Source organism: Euprymna scolopes, chromosome 46 (genome assembly GCF_053919585.1).
Source record: "Euprymna scolopes isolate OS-2025 chromosome 46, ASM5391958v1, whole genome shotgun sequence".
Classification (NCBI taxonomy): Eukaryota; Metazoa; Mollusca; class Cephalopoda; order Sepiida; family Sepiolidae; genus Euprymna; species Euprymna scolopes.
The window spans coordinates 87350784-87374698 of record NC_136527.1 but is presented as its reverse complement, the minus strand read 5'-3'; the positions used below and the strand labels follow the sequence as shown (position 1 = coordinate 87374698).

General features: G+C 34.8%; 1 protein-coding gene across 1 annotated transcript in view; it reads left to right on the top strand.

Annotated features, from left to right (window-relative positions):
• LOC145271133 (uncharacterized) overlaps window positions 1-23915 on the top strand; it is a 39673-nt gene that overhangs the window by 4990 nt on the left and 10768 nt on the right. The window contains exons 2-5 of the mRNA XM_080126671.1: window positions 4887-4973; window positions 8892-8969; window positions 12669-12834; window positions 21615-21745. Of these exons, the coding sequence (XP_079982797.1) occupies window positions 4932-4973; window positions 8892-8969; window positions 12669-12834; window positions 21615-21745 (417 nt within the window). The 5' untranslated portion in view covers window positions 4887-4931. The remainder of the gene's footprint in view (window positions 1-4886; window positions 4974-8891; window positions 8970-12668; window positions 12835-21614; window positions 21746-23915) is intronic.

Here is a 23915-nt window from a genome sequence, read left to right as displayed (position 1 = left end):
CCCAATTCCAACGGCAAGACATAGTCGAGGAGGCTGGGGACGAACAAGGGTGCAGAAGCTGCCGGAGGGAGGCAAGTATGCCGTCCAACCGCCTAAGTGGCTCCACTCCGTCGTTTCTGTCGGGGTTGCTCCCCTAGCCTTTTCCATTTCCATGGCTCTCACAAGGCAGTGAGGCCATTTGACCCATGGCTGGGATAGGGATTGGTAATGTGTCAGGGCATGTCCACACATCGGTGGGCCGTAGCACAGTCCCTCTGGGACTCCCTACTGTTCCGAGATCCTCTACTGATTCAGCCTGGAGTCGCATGACAACCAGTTACCGTGTGTGACCACATGTGTGTGCGTGCAATGCACACAGGGTGATGTGTGCGCAAGTGTGTTAGCTATAAGGTAGCGTCTTGGCTTACTCACCATCTCGCTCTCAGCAACCACCACTGGCTAGCCTTCGCGAAACGAGAAGCCGAGTGCGTAAGTCTTCTCCTGTCAGTACACAGCCTCTCCATCATCAAGACCTCTTCTGTACATATATATATATACACACACACACATATATATATATACACACACACACACATATATATATATATATGTATATATATATATACAAATATATATGTACACACATATATATACACACACACATACATATACATATATATATCTACACACATATATTAAGAGGTATATTTGGTAAAAAACAAGGAAAAGTGCTCAATACTTTAGTAGAGCTAAATATGTTTTTTATTATTTCATATATAACAAAATTTATTTTCTTTTTAAATAAATAGAGAAAAGGGTTTTTGATGTGAATATCAATACACAAAAAATTATATATATATATATATATATATATATATATATATATATATATACAGGGTGACCCCCCCCCAAAAAAAAAAACGGGCCCCAACTCTAATTACGCCTGTTTTTTAGTGTTTTGTCCAAATGAAATGAAACTTTGGTCATAACTAGTTTATTATATTCAAAACCTCACATCAAAACTCTAGGGTCTTTGGCCTTTTTTTCTCCGTTGATTGAAAAATGATTAGAAAAACAATTGAATGTCCTCTGTTTTTTTTTTGGGGGGGGGGGTCACCATATATATATATATATATATATGTCAAGGATGTGCGTTCCATTATAGAAACGTTGTTTTAATTTGAATAAAATAAAATATGCATCAAGTGTGCTTGAAAGCCAAATCACAACGTAATATTAAGAAAATAAACAAATATTTTACTTGTTTGAAATTTCTAACATGAATATATTTCAGAGTCAAACTCCATCCTCAGTATGTTGTTTTCTTTCTTTCTTTTTTTTCCTTCTTTCCATGTTGTGAAATTGGAGAAAGAAAAGCGGATCTTTACAAACAGATTTTACTTTCTCCAATTTTACAGGCCCTGTCGGTGGGGCATTAGAATACTCTGACTGCCCCCCTGCAGAGGGTAAAAGTCCCTCAATAGGGGTCCTGGATATGACCTTAAACTATATCCAGTGGTGAGGCCCCAGCTTGTGGGCTTTGGGGAGTGTGGAGCCACTTTTTAATTACCATTGCTCCCAGGTCCACTCTGACCCGGAGTGGTAGTACCTGTTAGGGTCCCAACTATGGGTTAAATAGAAACCGACGTGAAAACAACAAATATATTCTATTAAAAAATTTTTTCTTCAAAATTTTTGGATTCGGCATTAAATAACCCGAAAAGGGTTGATACGCCGTAAAACAAAAACAACCAACCAATTTTACAACAGGGCAAGGAAGAAGGAAAAAAAAAAAATAAAGAAAACAAAATACTTGACTCCGAAATATATTTAAATTATAAATTTCAAGCAAGTAAAATAAGTTTGTGAGGTCAGTGAAAGTGACCAATGATGTGGCTGAGAGAGGTGTGAAACTAATGAGTGACTTTGCAACTCAGATCACAAGTGACCCAGAGCAAAGAAGCTGCTTACTACAAGTTGTGGAGTACCACAGGAAAAAATTTGACAGTTACAAAAAAGCCACATTGAACAAGTGATAATACATGTATTAGTAACATCCTATCTGACAGTTTCTTATGCAATATATGTGTCAGTGCAGTGCTATCATACTACCAAACTGATTTTTTGTAGTGTCCCAGCTGTTTGTGCATTAGAATTAGTTAAAATTTACACAGGTGTTCATGTGTTTTATTGTGCTTACTACCATATGCAAGATAATTTTATTAGCTTTCATTTGGTACCACTTTCAATGCTATAGCATCAACCTCTGGAAAGCCACAATGAAAATAAGGACATAATATCCCATATTTTGCAGCATTTTTGAAAAACGTCAACAATAAAATTACATGGCTCTTGAGGCAGGCATAGCCAAGGTCCAAGATCACAATAACTCGTATATTTAGCTAATTTAGACCTTGGAGAATGGGAAGAATATCAGTTTCCATATGTTTGAAGAAAAAGGTCAATTTTGAAGAGGTCTAATATATATATATATATATATATATATATATATTAGTATGTTTAGAGTTTAAATGCTTTTAAGACACAACCTAATAAAATAAATAATTCCATACAAGCTTCTGAAATGACGAACGCAACAACTTCATAAAATGTAACACAGAAAAGGTTTATTAAGGAGAATGTGATATGTTCCTGGTCAAAAGCTGGACTCTGGCTACCTGGTGCTATCGTGATAGTTATTCCCAGTGGAATCGTCGATACCGTTAGAAATAACACTGAGGTGGAGAGAGAGCAAAGAAAAGGGAGGTCCGTTCTGTTTGGTGGCTCTCTCAGTAAGGACGAGTTGTTATTCTTCAAACTGGCTGCTGGCCAATTTCCTTAGTGGATAAGAAAGATCAATGCGCCGTGCCCCTGATTGGTCAATATGTGGCCAAATAGCACACGGGAGAGGCATTGATTCATGAAAGAAAAAAGTCCCATTTGTTTCTGCTACATATGTATATTTGGTAAAAAACAAGAAAAAAGTGCTCAATACGTTAGTAGAGTTAAATGTTTTTATTATTTCAAGTTCGGAATCTACTAATACATCGAGAAATGGTATTTTGTTATTTCTATCTGATTCATGGGTGAATTTGAGGACAGAGTGTGTTTCTAGGTTTAGTTTGATTTTTTTAGTGACTTGTACTTATTCGCCTGCAATGAATAGGTTGTCAACATATCGGGCATAGAAAGTGAGTTCATTTTTTTTTATCTGAGAAGATTTTATTTTCGCGGTGGGTCATATAGTATTTTTTTTTTTTTTTTTTTTTTTTTACACAGTGATCACCACTTATCAAGGCCCGGAAGCCACTCAGGGATAAGGGTTATTGTAAGTACATCACGTTAGTGAGGAGATTTTATGAAGTGTTTAATTAGGGGGGCGGTTCATTAGGAATTTGTTAACATTAGACTTGAAGACATCTAAGTTGTAGTCCGGAGGGAAGTAGGCAGACGGAACAGAGTTCCACAGGCGTGCAGTTCTAAGAAAGAAGCTTTGCTCATGAAATCCGCGTTTTGATTTAGGCACAGATATAGAGTGGGGGAAATTTTTCACAGTGGATTCAGCTAGACGGGTGTTTTTCGTGAAAGATTGGCGAGGAGGGACCAGGGATTGGAGTTTTGCGAATGTTTGGCCTAGAGATGATCCCATTGAGACGCCATCTATTTGAATGTATATTTTCCAATTAGGGTCAGTGAAGGGAACTTGTGTGGTACATTTTAATAGTAACTTTTCTAGGGTTTGGGGTTTTATAGCTGGAGGGAGTATTGTATTGTGGTTGTATACTTGATTGATGATAATTGGTGTCATTTATAGGGACATTAGTAAAGAGGTTTTCGATGTCAAGGGATGCGGTTATGCATTTGTGGGGGGGGAGTTTAATTTTAAAACATGAGTTGGAACAATTACATTGAAGGCATTGCCAGGGCCGCTGCAAGGAAGATCGGCTCTCTCTACCGTGCTAGAAAAACTACTAACACCCGAAAGTATCCTGTACCTCTATAAGGCAACCATTCGCCCATGTATGGAGTATTGCTGTCATATTTGGGGGGGGGGGGGTGCATCGGCTACTAGTCTCTCGCTCCTTGACAAGGTTCAAAAGAGAGTCGCAAATCTGATAGGCCCTGAACTGGCATCTAAGCTTCAGCCTCTGTCCCATCAACGAAACGTTGCATCCCTCTGCCTGTTCTACAAGTATTTTGATGGTGAATGCTCTAACGAACTGCAAGCACTTGTGCCCCCACAACGTGAACACCCTCGACAGACCCGACAGGTTGCAAAATCCCACCCCCACACAGTAGAGATCCCTAGATGTAAAAGATCTTTTTACTCCTGTAGTTTCTTCCCCAGAACCGCTAGACTTTGGAATTCCATTCCAGGTCCCTGCTTCCCCAACTCTAGTGACGAGCAGAAGTTCACGTGTAATGTGAACCGATATCTTGCTGCCCAAATCCCTACATAGTACCCCAGTAGTTGTTGCCTCTGATATTAGCCCCCTACACCAAAGTGGCAATATGCCTTGTTTGGGGTGAAAATGTAATAATAATAATAAAAAAAAAGAAGTCGGTGGCAGATTTTATGCAGTATTTACTAGGTATGTAAGGTTGGATAATGTTATTGATTGTTTTAGCGATATTATAAACTGGAGTGGGGATTTGAGAGATTATGGGTCTTAGAGGGTATCCTGTTTTGTGATTTTAATTTTCCTGTATATGTAGCCAGGTTTATAGTCTCCTATTATTTTATTAAATTTTATTATTTCGATTTCAGCATTGTTTTGTGTATACATATAAAAAATATGATAATATTTGTCAACAACAAATGTTTCCTAACGTTTTTTTGCTGAAATAAACAATCCAACATTAATGATGAAAATTATTCATAAACCATTTTTTTTTTTGTCTTTCAGTTAGAAACTGCCTTACAACAGGAACGAAATAATCACAACAAAGAAATGCAGGAAATGAAAGGAAAATTTACAGAGAATTTCATGATCGTATGAGTCCATTTTGAATTTTACATAACAACAATAATGTACGAGGGTTGTTCCAAAAATTATTTAAAAAAAAAAAAAAAAGCTGAAGAGCCACGAAGACGGGAGTGGTACTATTAAAACGAGCAACATTTTGTGCTCTAAAATTTAATTTTCTACATAGTCACCACCATTCTCAATGTACCTTTGCCAGCGATTGGGTGGTGGCTATGCATGGGTGTCCAGAGCACGCTTTAGCACTCACATCTCTGTCGCCACTCTGAAATCGATGGACCCGTCTCCTAACTGTCCTGAAATCAACTGTATCAGCTTTGTACACATTCAACAGGCGCCGGTTAATGTTGATTCAATGTTTTCTGCATAGAGGAATTCAATGATGCATCTCTGCTTCTGACGCACATCCATGACAGGGGTTGCATTCTTAGAGTCTCCCACTGTCAATATGTGCAACAGAGAGATGAAACTTTCAGGTCATGAATGCATAAGTTCAGTCATCATAACAATACTATCTGATCCATTCGGGCGAAATAAAAAAAAAATATTTTTAGAACACCCCTCGTATTATTCGGATGGTTCAAACGTCTTCTCAACTAGTAGGTCAAAGGGGGGCACCCGACTTTACACGGGCGTTAAATACGCTTAAATATGATATTTTAATTTGTCCAGATTTCGTATATATTATTATAGAGTCGTGATTTCAAAAGTAAAATAAAAAATTATTTGGGTGCCATCAGCTAGAATCGAAACAGAAATCAAAACTTTAGCATTCAAAGCTGGTGACGTTACCACTGTACAAACGTGACATGCATATGAACTTATTAAAAATTAAAAATAAACTAAGATGAATGTACAAAATGTATGACGATTTTTTAAATTTTGACCCCTTATAAATATTTTAACCGATTAAAGCCCCATAAAAGAACGGTCCATAAAAGAACGGCCCATAAAAATCCAATCATTTGAGGGCCCTATCGCAAAACTGTTATGTGTCTGTCACGCATAGAATCCAAGCCTCGACTGCATTTTACAATACAATTCAATTCTCTTTCTTCATTAAAAGAGAGAGAAAAGGAGTGAAAGAGAGAGAGAGAGAGAGAGAGAGAAAGAGAGAAAGGCATACATAACATTTGAACATAGTTTTAAATTCGATTGCTAGCAAGAAGGCGTGACCTCTTATCACCTCTCTGTACTAGTTTACACAAAGCACTTGTCAATCACCCATACTGACAGCGGAAACCTTTAAAACTGTGCACTCCCTGAGTTTGTGCTTGTCTCACTCACAAGAACGGTACACATCTGGTAAATGGACCCCAAATGAGGGGAGCCGGGAGCTTGACTCTCACCCATTGTGCTACAATTATACCTTCTAGTTTCAGAGGAGATAGAGATTGAAAATATGGAGACAGACAGACAGACAGACAGACAGAAAGACATGGTGCTTTTTATATATTACTAGCGGAAGGTACCCGGCATTGCCTGGGTGTTTGGAGGTGTGTGTGTTTAAAAAAAAAAAATGTTGGCCGAGTGTTTGGAGGTGTAAAAGAAAAAAAGTTTTAATAGGAAGGTAGGATTGAACCCCGAAGCCTTGACGCAAAGGTGGAAACGAAAGGGGGAAAAAAAGCCAGCCACCTAACCATCTCAGCCATGAGGGGAGAGGAATTGATAAGCGTGATAAGTTGAAGGTTAACAAGTGAGTCAAGTCAAAGAGGTTTGATTGACAGGTGGCCGCTTAATGAGGTCATCGCGGGAGAGTTACGATGACATGGCAGTTTTTTATTTGCTGCGGGGCAGTCTTTTGGGGTTTGTTTACTTTGTTTCAATGCGGGGCAGTTTTGGCTTCCTCAAGATGATGGGGGGGGGCAAACCAGCTTCCCTTGGGATTGTCCAAATTGAATAGCAATTGTCTGATATAAGGAAAGCTCTGCATTGATCAAAGCTGATTGCTTTTCGACGTTCCTGCGATCGCGCCACGAACGATGCCTAGCTTTGAATTAGTTTTGCTTTTATTATACGAAAAAGCCGAATCCACACACAGCAATCCAAAAATGTAGAATATTTAGCTTTACAAAGTCGGGCCAATTAAATAGACAGGCGACCCCCGTTCTTAACTCGTAGATATTATCTTTTCTACAGCATATAAAAAGTTTTTAGGAGTGAGCCGACCGATCATTTCCCGGAAAAAGTCTTTTGCAGACATACACGAAAAGCGAACATACATACATAACACACACACACACACACACATTTTCGCTTTTATATATATAGATAATTATTTTCTTTTGTGGATTAATGTCCCCTTGCTGACTGATGCAACCACGCACTGACCTGTCACCTAGTGGGACTCATTTATCCTATATGTCCTTTAAAGAACTAATTACCTCTGTTAGGAACTAAGCATCAGCCACCAGAAGAGCTCAGACCACCAAAGAAGACGGACCTTAGTCTTCTCAATTTCAGTTCACTAAATCCTCCAGGCTGCAACTACTTCACTGAAGACCTCCACGGGACAACCTGGAGACAATTTAAGTTTCTGCCTCCCGACACGAGAACACTTTCTATTGCTTTTCTTTCTTTCAATTCAGATAGAATCCTTCTTCTTTCAAAATAAATGCTTTTGTTGTTTTGTTCTAAAAAAAAAAAGGCGTTGATTAATTACTCTGTGCTTTGGTGTTGCTAATTAATCTTTTATAAGGGGTTTTGGCACAAAGCTATAATATGAAAAGCAAAATATGTGTATGTGTGTGTGTCTCGCAAAAAACTTCCGACAGACGTGTCGGACCATGACAAAATCTATATCATTTTAAAGCTTGATGTCTCAGACGACAAATATCGAAAAATTGTCCGAAAAACTTTAATTCTTTCACCCTCAACTGAGTCATTTTCTACAAGGAGGGGTCACTTTTGTCATCAACATTTTTGCAAGTGATTCAAGTCTCGCATCAATGACGTCACATAAAACACGTTATTTCAACTGCCCGTGACGTCGCAATTGTGGTGGCCGCATCGATGAGACCGTTTGCTATTTTTTCACCTCCTTTTTCCCTCCTGCGTGTTACGGAGTTCGAGTCTGCCTTCTACTCCTAAATTTTTTTTTTTGCGCAACCAGCACCCTTACACACACCTGTTATATTATGAACCTTTTTTCTAGAATTCAAATACACAACAACACATTTGGTGTAAGCAACAGTCCGTTTTTATTCCTCATTGTTTTCCTGTTATGGTGGAGAGAGAGAGGAGTGGGAGGGGGACAGAGAGAAAGAGAGAGAGAAAGAAATAGAGAGAAAGAGAGAGAAAGAAATAGAGAGAAAGAGAGAGAAAGAGAAAGAGAGAAAGCGAGAGAGAGAGAGAGAGAAAGAAACAAACAGATAGATAGATAGGGAGAGAGAGAGAGAGAGACAGAGAAAGACAGAGAGAGACAGAGAGAGAGACAGACAGAAAGAAAACAAAAGCAAAACGAAAAAAAAATCAAATAAATTTCTGTATCGTTGTGTCCGCTTGGCTGACAATCAAATCTCAATCTGCCAATCTTTTTCGTGTCACTTTTTCTGTCAACTTTTAAAAACATCAACATAATCATAATTCCTTTAATTGCTACATTCCTTCTCAAACAATAACAAATTTTGTTTACATTCGTGAGAAATATTGAAACAATTCTGATTTAGTTGTCATGTTCCCCACATTCCATCCGCAGATGCGTGCCACATTTTTATCCATATAAATACATATATGTATATACACATACATATACTAGCATGTCAACCCAGCTTAGACCGGGCCCTTTGTGCAACACACCTACACACACCCAGGCAATGCCGGACACCCAGGCTAGTCATACCTAAAAGACAATTTAGTGAAGTGCAGATAAACTGATAAAGACGATTCCATTTTAAATGTTATTAATATGATATTATTTGTCATCAGGAACTCGAAATTGAAAAGCAGAAATACCAAGAATTGGTTGATAGATATCACGAAGACAATCAGAATGCTGAAGACAAAGTAGGTAAAATTTAACTTTTGAAAAAATTTCTTGCTATTGTGTTTTTTTTTACTTTAAAACTTATGTAAAACAAACGGCATGGTGGCAAAGAATAGAATATAAAAATATATATGGCAATTAAGCTACATGGAATATTTCGCGTTTCATTCTCTGCAAAGAGTTGTGCTTACCTCATGTTTTCATATACATATATATATATATGCTGATGACACGACCATCTACGGCAACACATCAAAGGCTGTAAATGACAACGTTCTCTCTGATTCTCTCTCCTCTGATCTCGAGCGCGTGGTTCAGTGGGGGAAGATGTGGCTGGTTACCTTTAATGCATCCAAAACCAAACTCCTATCCTTACATCATCAACGCTCTGATCCCCATCTGGCATCAATTGTGATGGATGGCTCTCGTCTGGGTGAAGCCCCGTGTTTTGACAAGCTTCTGGGTTTGACCTTTACTCCTGATCTGAAATGGAACAAGTACATCAAGTCTGTTGCCAAGGTCGCTGGAAAGATGGTGGGATCCTTCTACCACTCCAGAAGATATCTCACTACTGATGCAATTCTCTATCTATATAAAAGCCAAGTACGTCCAAGGATGGAATACTGTTGCCATATCTGGGCAGGAGCTGCTAAAAACAGCCTATCCTGCCTTGACAGAGTACAAAATAGACTTCGTGGCTTCAGGTTGAAGTTTTTTGAGTACTATAATTGGAATACCGTCCGGGCCAGTTGCTTTACTGGAATCAAGGTTTTTGATTAGCTTGGAAACATCACGTACAGATATACGTTTCTCACATAGTGTGTTTTCAGATACAGGAGGAAATATTGGGGGTTGGCGGCCTTGATCGCAAAAGGTAGAATTAGCTGCAAAGTTCTTGACAAAGAGTTTGGCTTTGTCTGATGCTGACGAGATTACCTCAGGTCCATTGATGATAGTTGGGATGGAGCACACGCTTCTGTTCAGGATTCTGTTTGCTATTTGCCAAAACTGGTGGGAACCAAGCCGCTGCTCAGCTACTTTGGACTTAACAGATTGAGCATACAACCACCTTGCGCTCTTTATTACTTTCTTACAATGGTTGCTTGCAGTCCTGAAAGCGGCTTTAGTTTCCATACATCTATTACGTTGGAAACAGTGAAAAAAAGTGATTTCTGTGCGCAATGGCAACAGCACATTCTGGAGAGAACAATGGCTGGCTGTTCGGTTTTTGCTGAAACTTTTTCGAGGGTATGAAACGATCAATACCTACAATTAACCATTCCGTCAGGTCTAATACTATAGAGGACACATCCTTTTTAAATATGGAATATATATATGTAATATATATATACATGATATATGTAATATGTATATACATATGTAATATGTATATACATAATATATGTAATATGTATATACATAATATATGTAATATATATATACATAATATATGTAATATGTATATACATAATATATGTAATATATATATACATAATATATGTAATATATATATACATAATATATGTAATATGTATATACATAATATATGTAATATGTATATACATAATATATGTAATATGTATATACATAATATATATAATATATATACATAATATATGTAATATATATACATAATATATATAATATATATACATAATATATGTAATATATATATACATAATATATGTAATATGTATATACATAATATATGTAATATATATACATAATATATATAATATATATATACATAATATATATAATATATATATACATAATATATGTAGTATATATATTACATAATATAATATATATAGATAATATATATTATCTATATATATGTATATATGATATATATAATATATGTATATAATATATGTATATATAATATAATATATATGATGAAAATAATGGAAATAGTATTCCGACAAAATAGAGAAATAAAAAGGAACAAACCGTATTATGTGTTCCTCAACGTTTCGTCTTTATTTCGAGACTTCCTCTGGATGAATGAGATTAAGAACAAAAAATACCAGTACAAAATATTTGAAAATGTTTCACGTGCAAAGTGTGACGCAGTTCTGTTTCAGAAAAAAAGGAAAGAGACGTTGGAAATTCAAAAAGGGGCTGGTGCTGTTAAAGAGCGGGAAATTTTAGTGACGTCATATAAGTCGTTAATGTAATTTAAAAATAAAACTGATATTCTTACTGGAAAAAATATATATCTGTTGAAATTCAAATATAGGTTTGTAACAGAAATGAAATGAGTGTTTTTTGTTATGTAATTTATTGATTGAGATTTTATGTATTAATTATTAGAGGGGGTGTTTGAATGGTGTGAGAGGGTTAACCTGTGTCTACAGTTAAATAATGTTCTTTTAATAAAAGTTTACTTATTAATGGCGCTATGTTATAGAAACCTGCACGCTGTTTAATTGTGCTTGAAATTGCGATAAGCGCAGATTCAAGAAGTCTCCAGCGCGGTTTATTTGAAATAAATTTAACTACTTTTGCTTGTTTAAAGTCAAAGGTGTGGTTATTTTGCAATGAATGAGAGAATAATGCACTTAGAGAATTGCTGTTTTTTTATATCTCTTTTGTGTTCATTGAGCCTTTTTTCTAATTTATGCTGGGTTTCACCAACGAATTTATGATGGCAATTTTGGCAAGGAATAGTGTATATACCTCCATTGGAAACTGGTTTGTTTTGGAGATGTTTCGTAACACACTGAACAAACTAGAAATTCCTATCGTACAAACCACATCACTAACCATAAGACAAATATTAAAAACTACGTGTGTTGTATCTGCCGGTTGTATTTTGAAATGTTTGAATTGTGCGTAGGTAACGTGAAAATAACGTCAAGAATGAGAGTTCATATAGAAACGTTGTTTAAATTTGAATAAAATAAAATATGCAGCAAGTGCGCTTGCAACCAAATCACAACGTAATAAGTAGAGGAAAAATAAACAAATATTTTCCTAATAATACGTTGTGATTTGGAGAGGACTGGGGCAAACTCAGCAGAGCATTTTTTTAATAGCATTGCCAGGATGAGATCAGGTCCACATGCTTTTGAAGTGTCAAGGTTTTTTTATGATATCACGCTCCTAAGAAGGGGTGATTTTCAGATCATTCTAGTGTGGCGTCTGTCCGCAAAGGGAAGTCAGGGAGGGAGTGGTTTTCCGGGTCCAATGTGGAGTTTGAGGCAAACCGACTGACCAGCATGTTAGCCTTCTTGGTTACTGCATAGCTTCTTGTGGGACCTATTGAAACTGCATAGCTTCTTGTGGGACCTATTGAAACTGCATAGCTTATTGTGGGACCTATTGAAACTGCATAGCTTCTTGTGGGACCTATTGAAACTGCATAGCTTGTTGTAGGACCTATTGAAACTGCATAGCTTGTTGTAGGACCTATTGAAACTGCATAGCTTGTTGTAGGACCTATTGAAACTGCATAGCTTGTTGTAGGACCTATTGAAACTGCATAGCTTGTTGTAGGACCTATTGAAACTGCATAGCTTGTTGTAGGACCTATTGAAACTGCATAGCTGGTCTCACAATTATATCTAAAGTTATTTAGTTTCTGTCTATCCGTTACTTCTCTGCATTGTTTTGCTTCCTATGAACCTAAATGTCTTTTATATTTTTTAAATTACTTTTATTTGTTGTTTGCTTAAAAAAAAAACTCTGAAAATCTTTATTGTTTGTTATGTTAGTTAAAGGAGCAGGTTGGGAACGCCGTGAAATGTCACGTGAATGCAATTAAGGATCTGGAAGAATTGTTATCGACGACAAGATCGATGAGCACCGAGAAAGAGGAATCAATGAAAAAAGAAGTCAGTGCTCTCAAGCAGGTCATCAAGCATCTACAAACTCAACTGGGTAAGAATTACTTCATTATATATGCATGCACAAATATACATACACATATATATATATATATATATATATATATATATATATAATAATTGAATTCATTCAAGACGTATCGCAAAAACAAAAAACATATATATATATATATTTTGTTTTTGCGATACGTCTTCTTCATTCAAGACGTATCACAAAAACAAAAAACATATATATATGTTTTTTGTTTTATCGCAAAAACAAAAAACATATATATATATATATATATATATATATATATATATATATATGTTTTTTGTTTTTGCGATACGTCTTGAATGAATTCAATTATTTACGAAAGAGTATTTTTACCTAAATACGAGTTGGGAATAAGTTTCCCTTTAACCAACTTGGTAACCCCACATGGGGAGCGGTATATATATTATTTTTAAAATATAATTATCCACTGATACGTGTTTCGTCGTCTACGACTCATCAGAGTGGCTGAATCTAGTGAGATTCGAAATCAGGACACCATACTCCAGGGAAATGCCTACTTCGGACTATTACCTTGTGATGTGCATTACTCAAAATACAGTTTGGATCATTTTACAAGACTGCTATCAAAGGCATTTACTTCGGATTTTACCATGCAATTTGGATGTGAATTTTTATGTCCTTTGCATTAACTTTCCTTTCTCTATGACATTTAAATACTTATACAACTTTTAATTGTGATTTTCCATGTCTAACTGACTTTAGCAAATAAGGTGTAAACCATTATAACTATTTGCTAATATTTTCTCCTCTGAAGAGATGGTAGACATCGAAATCCTATACGATAAGGAGTTAAAATATTTCAAATGTATTCTTTGTCTTACATAGAATAATAAAAATCTTTTGATGTGAACTTCAATCATTTCACGTCAGAAATTTTAATTTTATATATATATATATATATATATATATATATATATATATAATGAGTAAATGGTAAATGGTGAAAAGACCTGAAGAAAGTGCTCAATACTGCAGTAGAGCAAAATATGTTGTTTTTTTTTACAGTTTTTAATCTGCTTGGTTACACACGTTTTGATTACTGAATCGTGTCAACGATCCGATAATTTCATCACACTCCACAGAAATAAATATTCATTTCTGTGAAGTTTGATGAAATTATCGGATCGTTAAAACGATGCAGTAATCAAAACGTGTGTAACCAAGCAGATTAAAAATGGTAATAAAAACATATATATATATATATAATATTTAATAAGTAAAATTAAAATGGTAAAAAAAACTGAAAAAGTACTCAATACTACTGTAGAGTAAGATTTGCAAAGTCTAATAAAATTAATTACATGTATTTCTTATTACTGTTTATTATTTCTAACGTTTATTGTTACGGGTCTGCATGTTTTTATCAATGTTCTTACATGTACGTGTGGGTGTGTGTGTATTCTTACGTGTAAACGTGTGTTCTTACGTGCAGTTCACTGTGTGTGTGTGTGTGTGTGTGTGTGTGTGTGTGTGTGTGTGTTTGCTATTCTTTTAATGTCTTACAGTTTCTCTTGCCTTGGGGAGTTTCCGAGATGTGTATGTGCGACAATATAATACGAACGTACCTGGTTTGCCTTAGTCAGCACATGACATCTTGGTCGCTGGTCTCCATCTTTCTGGGGAGTGGATGCTGCAGACAGATTCATCAATGAACAACAAGATGGACTGAAGCTTCAAATACGTCCAAGGATGGAATACTGCTGCCATATCTGGGCAGGAGCTGCTAAAAACAGCCTATCCTGCCTTGACAGAGTACAAAATAGACTTCGTGGCTTAGTGGGGGTGCCTTTTTCTCTTCCCTGCAACCTCTCTCCCACAGAAGAGACGTTGCAAGCCTATCTTTGTTTTATCGTTATTTCCATGGCAGGTGCTCGTCTGAACTCCAATCTCTGGTCTCCCCTCGCCAATTTTTTACAAAAAACACCCGTCTAGCTGAATCCACTGTCAAAAACTTATCTCTTTATCTGTGCCTAAATCAAAACGTGGATTCCATAAACAAAGCTTCTTTCTTAGAACTGCACGCCTGTGGAACTCTGTTCCGTCTGCCTGCTTTCCACCTGACCACAACCTGGATGTCTTCAAGTCCAACGTAAACAAATTCCTTATGAACCGCCCCTTAAGTAAACACTTTATTAAATCTCAACACTAACGTACTGTACATGCAATAACCCTTATCCCTGAGTGGCTTCCGGACCTTGATAAGTGGTGACCACCTTGTAAAAAAAAAGCCTAACATCTCGGACCCTGGCCGTCGGGAGAGACCGAAATCTCCCATCTGCATTCTTCTGCTGCCCAAAAACAAACTCTCACGTTTCCATGTGGTCGTCAATTCCATGTCACCCCTTAATTTCTGGTACATTCTAATCTAGGTCGTTCAAGGTGACTTGGGTTTGATGCCTGTCAAACCCAACCTTTTCTGACCCGGGCTAACTCGCTGATGAGAACCCAAATATTTTTATATATCTTTCTATTTCTAAAACTACCTATATAGCAATTAAACTGGGATTCCCAATACTACACTTATGTAACTAACTGAATTAAAAACGGTAAAATATATATAATATATATAATTATGTTATCAAATATATATAATATATATAATTATGTTATCAAATATATATAATATATATACCGATGATGAGGGGGAGGTTCTGTCATGATTTCTCCATTGCTTATGACCTCACTCAGATTGTTCACGAACTCACCCGTGTGCCCGACAATGACGGCCAATATGCGAGTCTACTAGACCTTTTTCTCACAACTTGCCCTGAACTATGTTCAGTTTCCGTTCTGTCTCCTCTTGGATCTTACGACAACTCTGTTGTATCAATTAAGATAAAAATGAAATGTAATAAGTCCCCAGATGTACCTCTCCATCGTACAGTATATCGATACACTAAGGCTGACTGATATAGCTTCCATACATTTATATCGGATCTACTTCTGCGTTCCATATTTAAAAAGGATGTGTCCTCTATAGTATCAGACCTGACCAAATGGTTAATTGTAGGTATAGACCGTTTCATACCCTCGAAAAAGTTCCAGCAAAAACCTAACAGCCAGCCATGGTTCTCTCCAGAATGTGCTGCTGCCATTGCGCACAGAAATCACTTTTTCCACTGCTTCCAATGTAATAGATGTATGGAAACTAAAGCCGTTTTCAGGACTGCCAGCAACCATTGTAAGAAAGTAATAAAGAACGCAAGAGAGTTGTATGCTCAGTCTGTCAAGTCCAAAGTAGCTGAGCAGCAGCTTGGTTCCCACCAGTTTTGGCAAATAGCAAACAGAATCCTGAACAGAAGCGTGTGCTCTATCCCAACTATCATCAATGGACCTGAGGTAATTTCGTCAGCATCAGACAAAGCCAAACTCTTTGCCAAGAACTTTGCAGCTAATTCTATCCTTTGCGACCAAGGCTGCCAACCCCCAATATTTCCTTCTGTATCAGAAAACACGCTATGTGATATACATATATCTGTATGTGATGTTGCCAAGCTAATCAAAAACCTTGGTTCCAGTAAAGCAACTGGCCCTGACGGTATTCCAATTATAGTACTCAAAAAACTTCAACCAGAACTAGCGCCCATCCTTACAAAACTGTTTAAACGTTAAACGAGAATAGCTTCCCATCACCCTGGAAAATCTCATCAGTATGCCCTGTATTTAAGAACTCAGATGATATGTCATCTCCCTCTCAGTACAGGCCAATAAGTCTCCTGTGTGTCATGAGTATGTTGCTGGAATCTGTGTTAAATACAGAAGTAATCAACCATCTCAATTAAAATAACCTTCTTAGTGACACTCAATATGGTTTCCATTCTGCTAGATCTACAGCAGATGTGCTTACAGTTATATCCCATAGGATTAGCAAATCTCTCGACAGAGGCAACCTTTCTAGGGTAATTGCTCTTGACATATCAAAGGCCTTTGATAGGGTATGGCATAAAGGTTTACTTCACAAGATCTCCAGCTATGGTATAGTTGGAAATGTCTTCTCAATTATTAAATCATTTCTTTCTGATAGGTTCATAAGAGTAGTAGTTGAGGGGCAAAAATCAGAAGCTCACAGTATTAATGCTGGAGTCCCTCAGGGGTCCATCCTGGGCTCAACTGTTTTCCTGATCTACATTAATGATCTTCCAAATCACATCCTTACATCATTCGTAGACATTTTTGCTGATGACACTACCATCTATGGTAGCACATCTAAGACCGTAAATGACCAAGTTCTCTCGGATTCTCTCTCCTTTGATCTTGAGCACGTAGTACAATGGGGAAAGGAGTGGCTGGTTACTTTTAATGCATCTAAAACCAAGCTTCTCTCTTTACATCATCAACATTCTGATCCCCATCTGGCATCAATTGAAATGAATGGCTCTCGTTTTCAGGAGGCCTCAAGTTTTGACAAGCTTCTGGGCTGGACAATTACTCCTGATCTTAAATGGAACATGTACATCAAATCTGTTGCAAGGGCCACTGGAAAAATGGTGGGATCTTTCTATCGATCCGGTAGATATCTCACTGCTGATGCAATTCTCTATCAATATAAGAGCCAGGTACGTCCAAGGATGGAGTACTGTTGCCACATCTTGGCAGGAGCTGCTAGAAAGAACTTGTCCTGCCTTGATAGAGTTCAAAATAGACTTCGTAGCCTCGTAGGAGATGTTCTTTTCTCTTCCTTGCAACCTCTATCTCACAGAAGAGATGTTGCGAGTTTGTCTCTGATGTATCGTTATTTTCATGGAAAGTGTTCGACTCAATCTATTGTCCCCCCTCGCCAAACTTTCCCAAGAAACACTCGTCTAGCTGTAAACACTATCAATAATTTCCCCCACTCTTTATCTGTGCCTAAACCTAAACGTAGATTCCATGAACAAAGCTTCTTTCTTAGAACTGCACGCCTATGGAATTGTCTTCCGTTTTCCTGCTTTCCTGCTGACTACAATATGGTTGTCTTCAAGTCTAATGTAAACAAGTTTTTGATGAGCCGTTCTATATAAGTTAACAAATTTACCGAATTTTCAGTACTAATGATTACTATATTGTCCAATTTCTACTGTACACTCTTTAACCCTTATCCTTGAGTGGCCTCTTGGCCTTGATAATGTGGTGATGCCTGTGTAAAAAAAATATATCATATAAATATAATATATATGTTATATAATATATGTTGTATAATATATATGTTATATAATATATATTATATAATATATATATATGTTATATAATATACGTTGTATAATATATATGTTATATAATATATGTTGTATAATATATATGTTATATAATATATATATTATATAATATAATATATATATATGTTATATAATATATACAATATATTTGTTATATAATATAATATATATGTTATATAATATATATTATATAATATAATATATATGTTATATAATATATATACAATATATTTGTTATATAATATAATATATATGTTATATAATATATATGTTATATAATATGTTGTATAATATATGTTATATAATATATGTTGTATAATATATGTTATATAATATATATATTATATAATATAATATATATGTTATATAATATATATAATATATTTGTTATATAATATAATATATATGTTTTATAATATATATTATATAATATAATATATATGTTATATAATATATATATATATATACTATATTTGTTATATAATATAATATATGTTATATAATATATGTTGTATAGTATATATGTTATATAATATATGTTGCATAATATATATATATGTTATATAATATATGTTGTATAATATATATGTTATATAATATATGTTGTATAATATATATGTTATATAATATATATTATATAATAATATATATATATGTTATATAATATATATAATATATTTGTTATATAATATAATATAATATATATGTTATATAATATATATGTCATATAATATAATATATGTTATCATATATAATATATATATATATATATAATCATGTTATCAATAGTAAATCTTTAACAAAGCAAAATTTATCAAGATAAGAAGAGTTCAACCAATGAAACTAAATGAAAGGTAAACAAACAGTATTAAATGAAAGACGAGGAATAAAAATTGTAAATAACTTTATTATATCATCAGAAAATTAATAAAAAACCCTATTTAGGCTGTGCTTATTTCGAAGCTATATGCTTCTCATCAGAAGAGAATTATATAAAATGCAAATATCGAAAATAAACTTAATGACATCTTATCTATCTATATATATAAAAGCGAAAATGTGTGTATGTATGTGTGCTTGTGTGTCCGCTAAAAACTTTCGACAGGCACAACGAAAATTCAGAAACTTAGTATCATATTAAAGCCGCATACTTCGCCCGAAAAATATCGAAAAATTGGCCGAAAAGGTTAATTTTTTCATTCCGAAATCGACAATTTTAGACGGGGGGGGGTCAACAAAAACCGTCCCCTCGTGACGATGACCGGTTCTACGCATGCGTCAGATGACGTCATGACCTGATTTACTTTAAATAGTTGAAGAACTAACTAAATTTCATGTACGTCGCGTTAGCTCAGTTGGTTAGCATGTTGGTTCGTTATCTAAACGTTTTGGGTTCGAATCGTGGTGTGAGATGTCTTCTCTTTTTTTCGATTTTTTAAATTTAAATATTGGACCAGTGTTATTTAAGTCATTTTTCACGTAACGTTCGTTTTTCTGGGTTTTTTTTTGCTTCGCTTATTCTTAGTGACACCCAAAAACACCTGGGTACCCACCGATTTTTTAAATTCTAATATCGAAACAGGTTTATTTAAGCCATTTTTCATATGTTTTTTTTTTTTTAACATTCGTTTTTCTGTCTTCTTTTTTGTTTTTGTCATTAACCTCATTTGCTGAATGGCTATTGCTTACGTCGTCGTCCTCATCGTCGTTACGCTCTACGACTTCCATGCAGGCACCTGTCAATTTGGTTCTTAAATAAATTCAAACATCTTTCAGTAACTCATTCTGGCTGACCAAACGGTTCATGTTTTTTAGACATTTTATTTTACTTCGCGTCAGGGCTTCGGGTTCGATCCCCCCCCCCGGTTTCTTTTTTTTTAACAGCACACACACCTCCAAACACACGAGAAACGCCGGGTACCCCCGCTAGTCTATAAATATAAGACCGAAACTGTTTGTGTGTGTGTGTGTGTGCGTTTTCGTGTATGTCCGCAAAAGGTTTTTATCCAAGGCCTTCTTGCTCGGCTCACTCCTTCATTAAACTATTTATATCGCGTCAAAATCATAATATCTACGAGTTACAAACGGGGGTCGTGTGTGGATTTAATTTTGCCCGATTTGAAAAGTTAAATATTCAACATTTTTCGATCGCCGCATGTGGATTCGACTTTTTCGTATAAAAAAAGAAGCGAACAGACCCGCAGTAAATAAAATACTGCCCCGCACTGAAAATTGACCTCATTAAGTCGTCAAGGGGGAAGATGTGGCTGGTTACCTTTAATGCATCCAAAACCAAACTCCTATCCTTACATCATCAACGCTCTGATCCCCATCTGGCATCAATTGTGATGGATGGCTCTCGTCTGGGTGAGGCCCCGTGTTTTGACAAGCTTCTGGGTTTGACCTTTACTCCTGATCTGAAATGGAACACGTACATCAAGTCTGTTGCCAAGGTCGCTGGGAAGATGGTGGGATCCTTCTACCGCTCCAGAAGATATCTCACTACGGATGCAATTCTCTATCTATATAAAAGCCAAGTACGTCCAAGGATGGAATACTGTTGCCATATCTGGGCAGGAGCTGCTAAAAACAGCCTATCCTGCCTTGACAGAGTACAAAATAGACTTCGTGGCTTAGTGGGGGATGCCCTTTTCTCTACCCCGCAACCTCTCTCCCACAGAAGAGACGTTGCGAGCCTGTCCTTGTTTTATCGTTATTTCCATGGCAGATGCTCGTCTGAACAATCTCTGGTCCCCCCTCGCCAATCTTTCACGAAAAACACCCGTCTAGCTGAATCCACTGTGAAAAATTTCCCCCACTCTATATCTGTGCCTAAATCAAAACGCAGATTCCATGAACAAAGCTTCTTTCTTAGAACTGCATGCCTGTGGAACTCTGTTCCGTCTGCCTGCTTCCCTCTGGACTTCAACTTGGATGTCTTCAAGTCCAATGTTAACAAATTCCTAATGAACCGCCCCCTTAAGTAAACATTTCAGCAAATCTCCTCACTAACGTAATGTACTTGCAATAACCCTTATCCCTGAGTGGCTTCCGGGCCTTGATAAGTGGTGATCACTGTGTAAAAAAAAAAAAAAAAAAAGTACGGGCATCTGCCGATTCTTAATCCTTAAATAAATCAATCATAATTTTTTTTCACACTTTATTATTTTACAATCAAGGCTTCCGGTTCGATTCTTCCTACTTACCTACCAAAACCTCACACACCTCTACACACCCAGGCAACACCGGGTGCCCCCCGCTAGTCTAGATATAAAATGAGAATTAAAGAATATGATAAAATGGTAAATAATTATTAAAAGTTTTATGATTTTATCCGATTACTTTATTCTCATTTCATTTCGAAATGTCATTAAGCCAATTTTTTGTTTCTATATTTGCCTTATGTATGATTCAGGCCGTTCTCTTCTGATGAGAAACATTTAGCTTCGAAATACCATGGTCTAAAGAGTTTTTTTTTTCTTCTTAAATTTTCCACTGAACTTTTCTTTGTTGTTGTTTAAATTAAGAAAGACCATATATATATGTAAATCTTTTTCTCAGCCGAGAAGGGAAATGAAACACCGGAAGTGACTCAGCTAAAAACCCAGCTAAGAAGTGCTCAACAGGAAGTGACGAACTTGGAAGAACAAGTGCGAACAATAAATCAAGAACTGGAAGCTGCAAAGCGACAGGTGAGTGTTTGGCAATCAAATAAACAATCCTTTCAAATATATTCCATTGTGTGATTATCTTGATTTAAAGTTAGATGCTTGCGTAAATGTTGATTTTTGTGTTATTTAGTTAAAGTTAGATGTGTGTGTGTGTGTATATATATATATACATATATATATATATATACATATATATATAGATATTATTTATTTTATTTAAAGTTGGATGTGTGTGTGTGTATATATATACATATATATATATATATATTATTTATTTTATTTAAAGTTGGATGTGTATATATATATATATATTTTTTTTTTTTCTTTTATTTAAAGTTGGATGCTTGCGTAAATGTTGATTTTTGTGTTATTTATTTAAAGTTAGATGTGTGTGTGTGTGTGTATATATATATATACATATATATATATATATATATATATATATATATATTATTTTTTATTTTATTTAAAGTAAGATGTGTGTGTGTGTGTATATATATATATTATTTTTTATTTTATTTAAAGTTGGATGCTTGCGTAAATGTTGATTTTTGTGTTATTTATTTAAAGTTAAATGTGTGTGTGTGTGTGTATATATATATATATATACATATATATATATATATATATTATTTTTTATTTTATTTAAAGTAAGATGTGTGTGTATATATATATATATATTATTTTTTATTTTATTTAAAGTTGGATGCTTGCGTAAATATTGATTTTTGTGTTATTTATTTAAAGTTAGATGTGTGTGTGTGTATATATATATACATATATATATATATATATATATTATTTATTTTATTTAAAGTTGGATGTGTGTGTGTGTATATATATATACATATATATATATATTATTATTTATTTAAAGTTGGATGTGTATATATATATATATATATATATATATATATATATTATTTTTTCTTTTATTTAAAGTTGGATGCTTGCGTAAATGTTGATTTTTGTGTTATTTATTTAAAGTTAGATGTGTGTGTGTATATATATATATATATATATATATATTATTTTTTATTTTATTTAAAGTTGGATGTTTGCGTAAATGTTGACTTTTGTGTTATTTATTTAAAGTTAGATGTGTGTGTATATATATATTATTTTTTATTTTATTTAAAGTTGGATGCTTGCGTAAATGTTGATTTTTGTGTTATTTATTTAAAGTTAGATGTGTGTATATATATATATATATATATATATATTATTTTTTATTTTATTTAAAGTTGGATGTGTGTGTATATATATATATATATTATTTTTTCTTTTATTTAAAGTTGGATGCTTGCGTAAATGTTGATTTTTGTGTAATTTATTTAAAGTTAGATGTGTGTGTATATATATATTATTTTTTATTTTATTTAAAGTTGGATGTGTATATATATATATATATATATATATTATTTTTTATTTTATTTAAAGTTAAATGTTTGAGCATATGCTTATTTTTATGTGTAGTATTCACTCTTAAACTGATTAACCGATCATTATAAATTTGGGGATTACCTGCTAGATGTAATTGCGAATAATAATGTGGGTTATGAAAAAAATTAAATACAAACATTGGTTGACGTTCATATTTATTTCTTTATTCTTGCCTCCTCATTTATTTTTTTTAAAATTGACGTGAACACTAGAATATTTCAATTAGAAGTCAAATATGAACAGGTAAAATTATAGAGGTATCAAAGGCCAATCAAATGAGGTATAGTTTGTTTAAATAGTTACATTAAATTTAGCTTAAATTTGCAGTTTTTGAAAAAATTACAAGTAGGGGCATTACGAACACTGCCGGTGTTTTGGTGCTTTTGCACAGTCTTTCGTACCGTTTTCTCATCACATTTCAATCTACAGCCAATTTCTGATTGGATAAACCAGAAACGTGGAGATTAATGAGTTCCTGACGATCACTAAGAGAAAGTTGTGTCATATGGACTAAATGTTACATTGTATAACCTGGAACAAAAAAATTATGATTGGAGATGCTTTGTTGCCTGTTGGTGGATATTTTAAACTGATTTAGGGGCGATAATTTAAGCTGGTTTTAAGCGAATTTGTTGCTGCAGACATTCTTTTTGCCTCCTCAATTTGAAGTTATCTTTTTAAATTGACGTGAACACTAGAATATTTCAATTAAAAGTAAAAAATGAACAGGTAAATTTATAGCGGAATA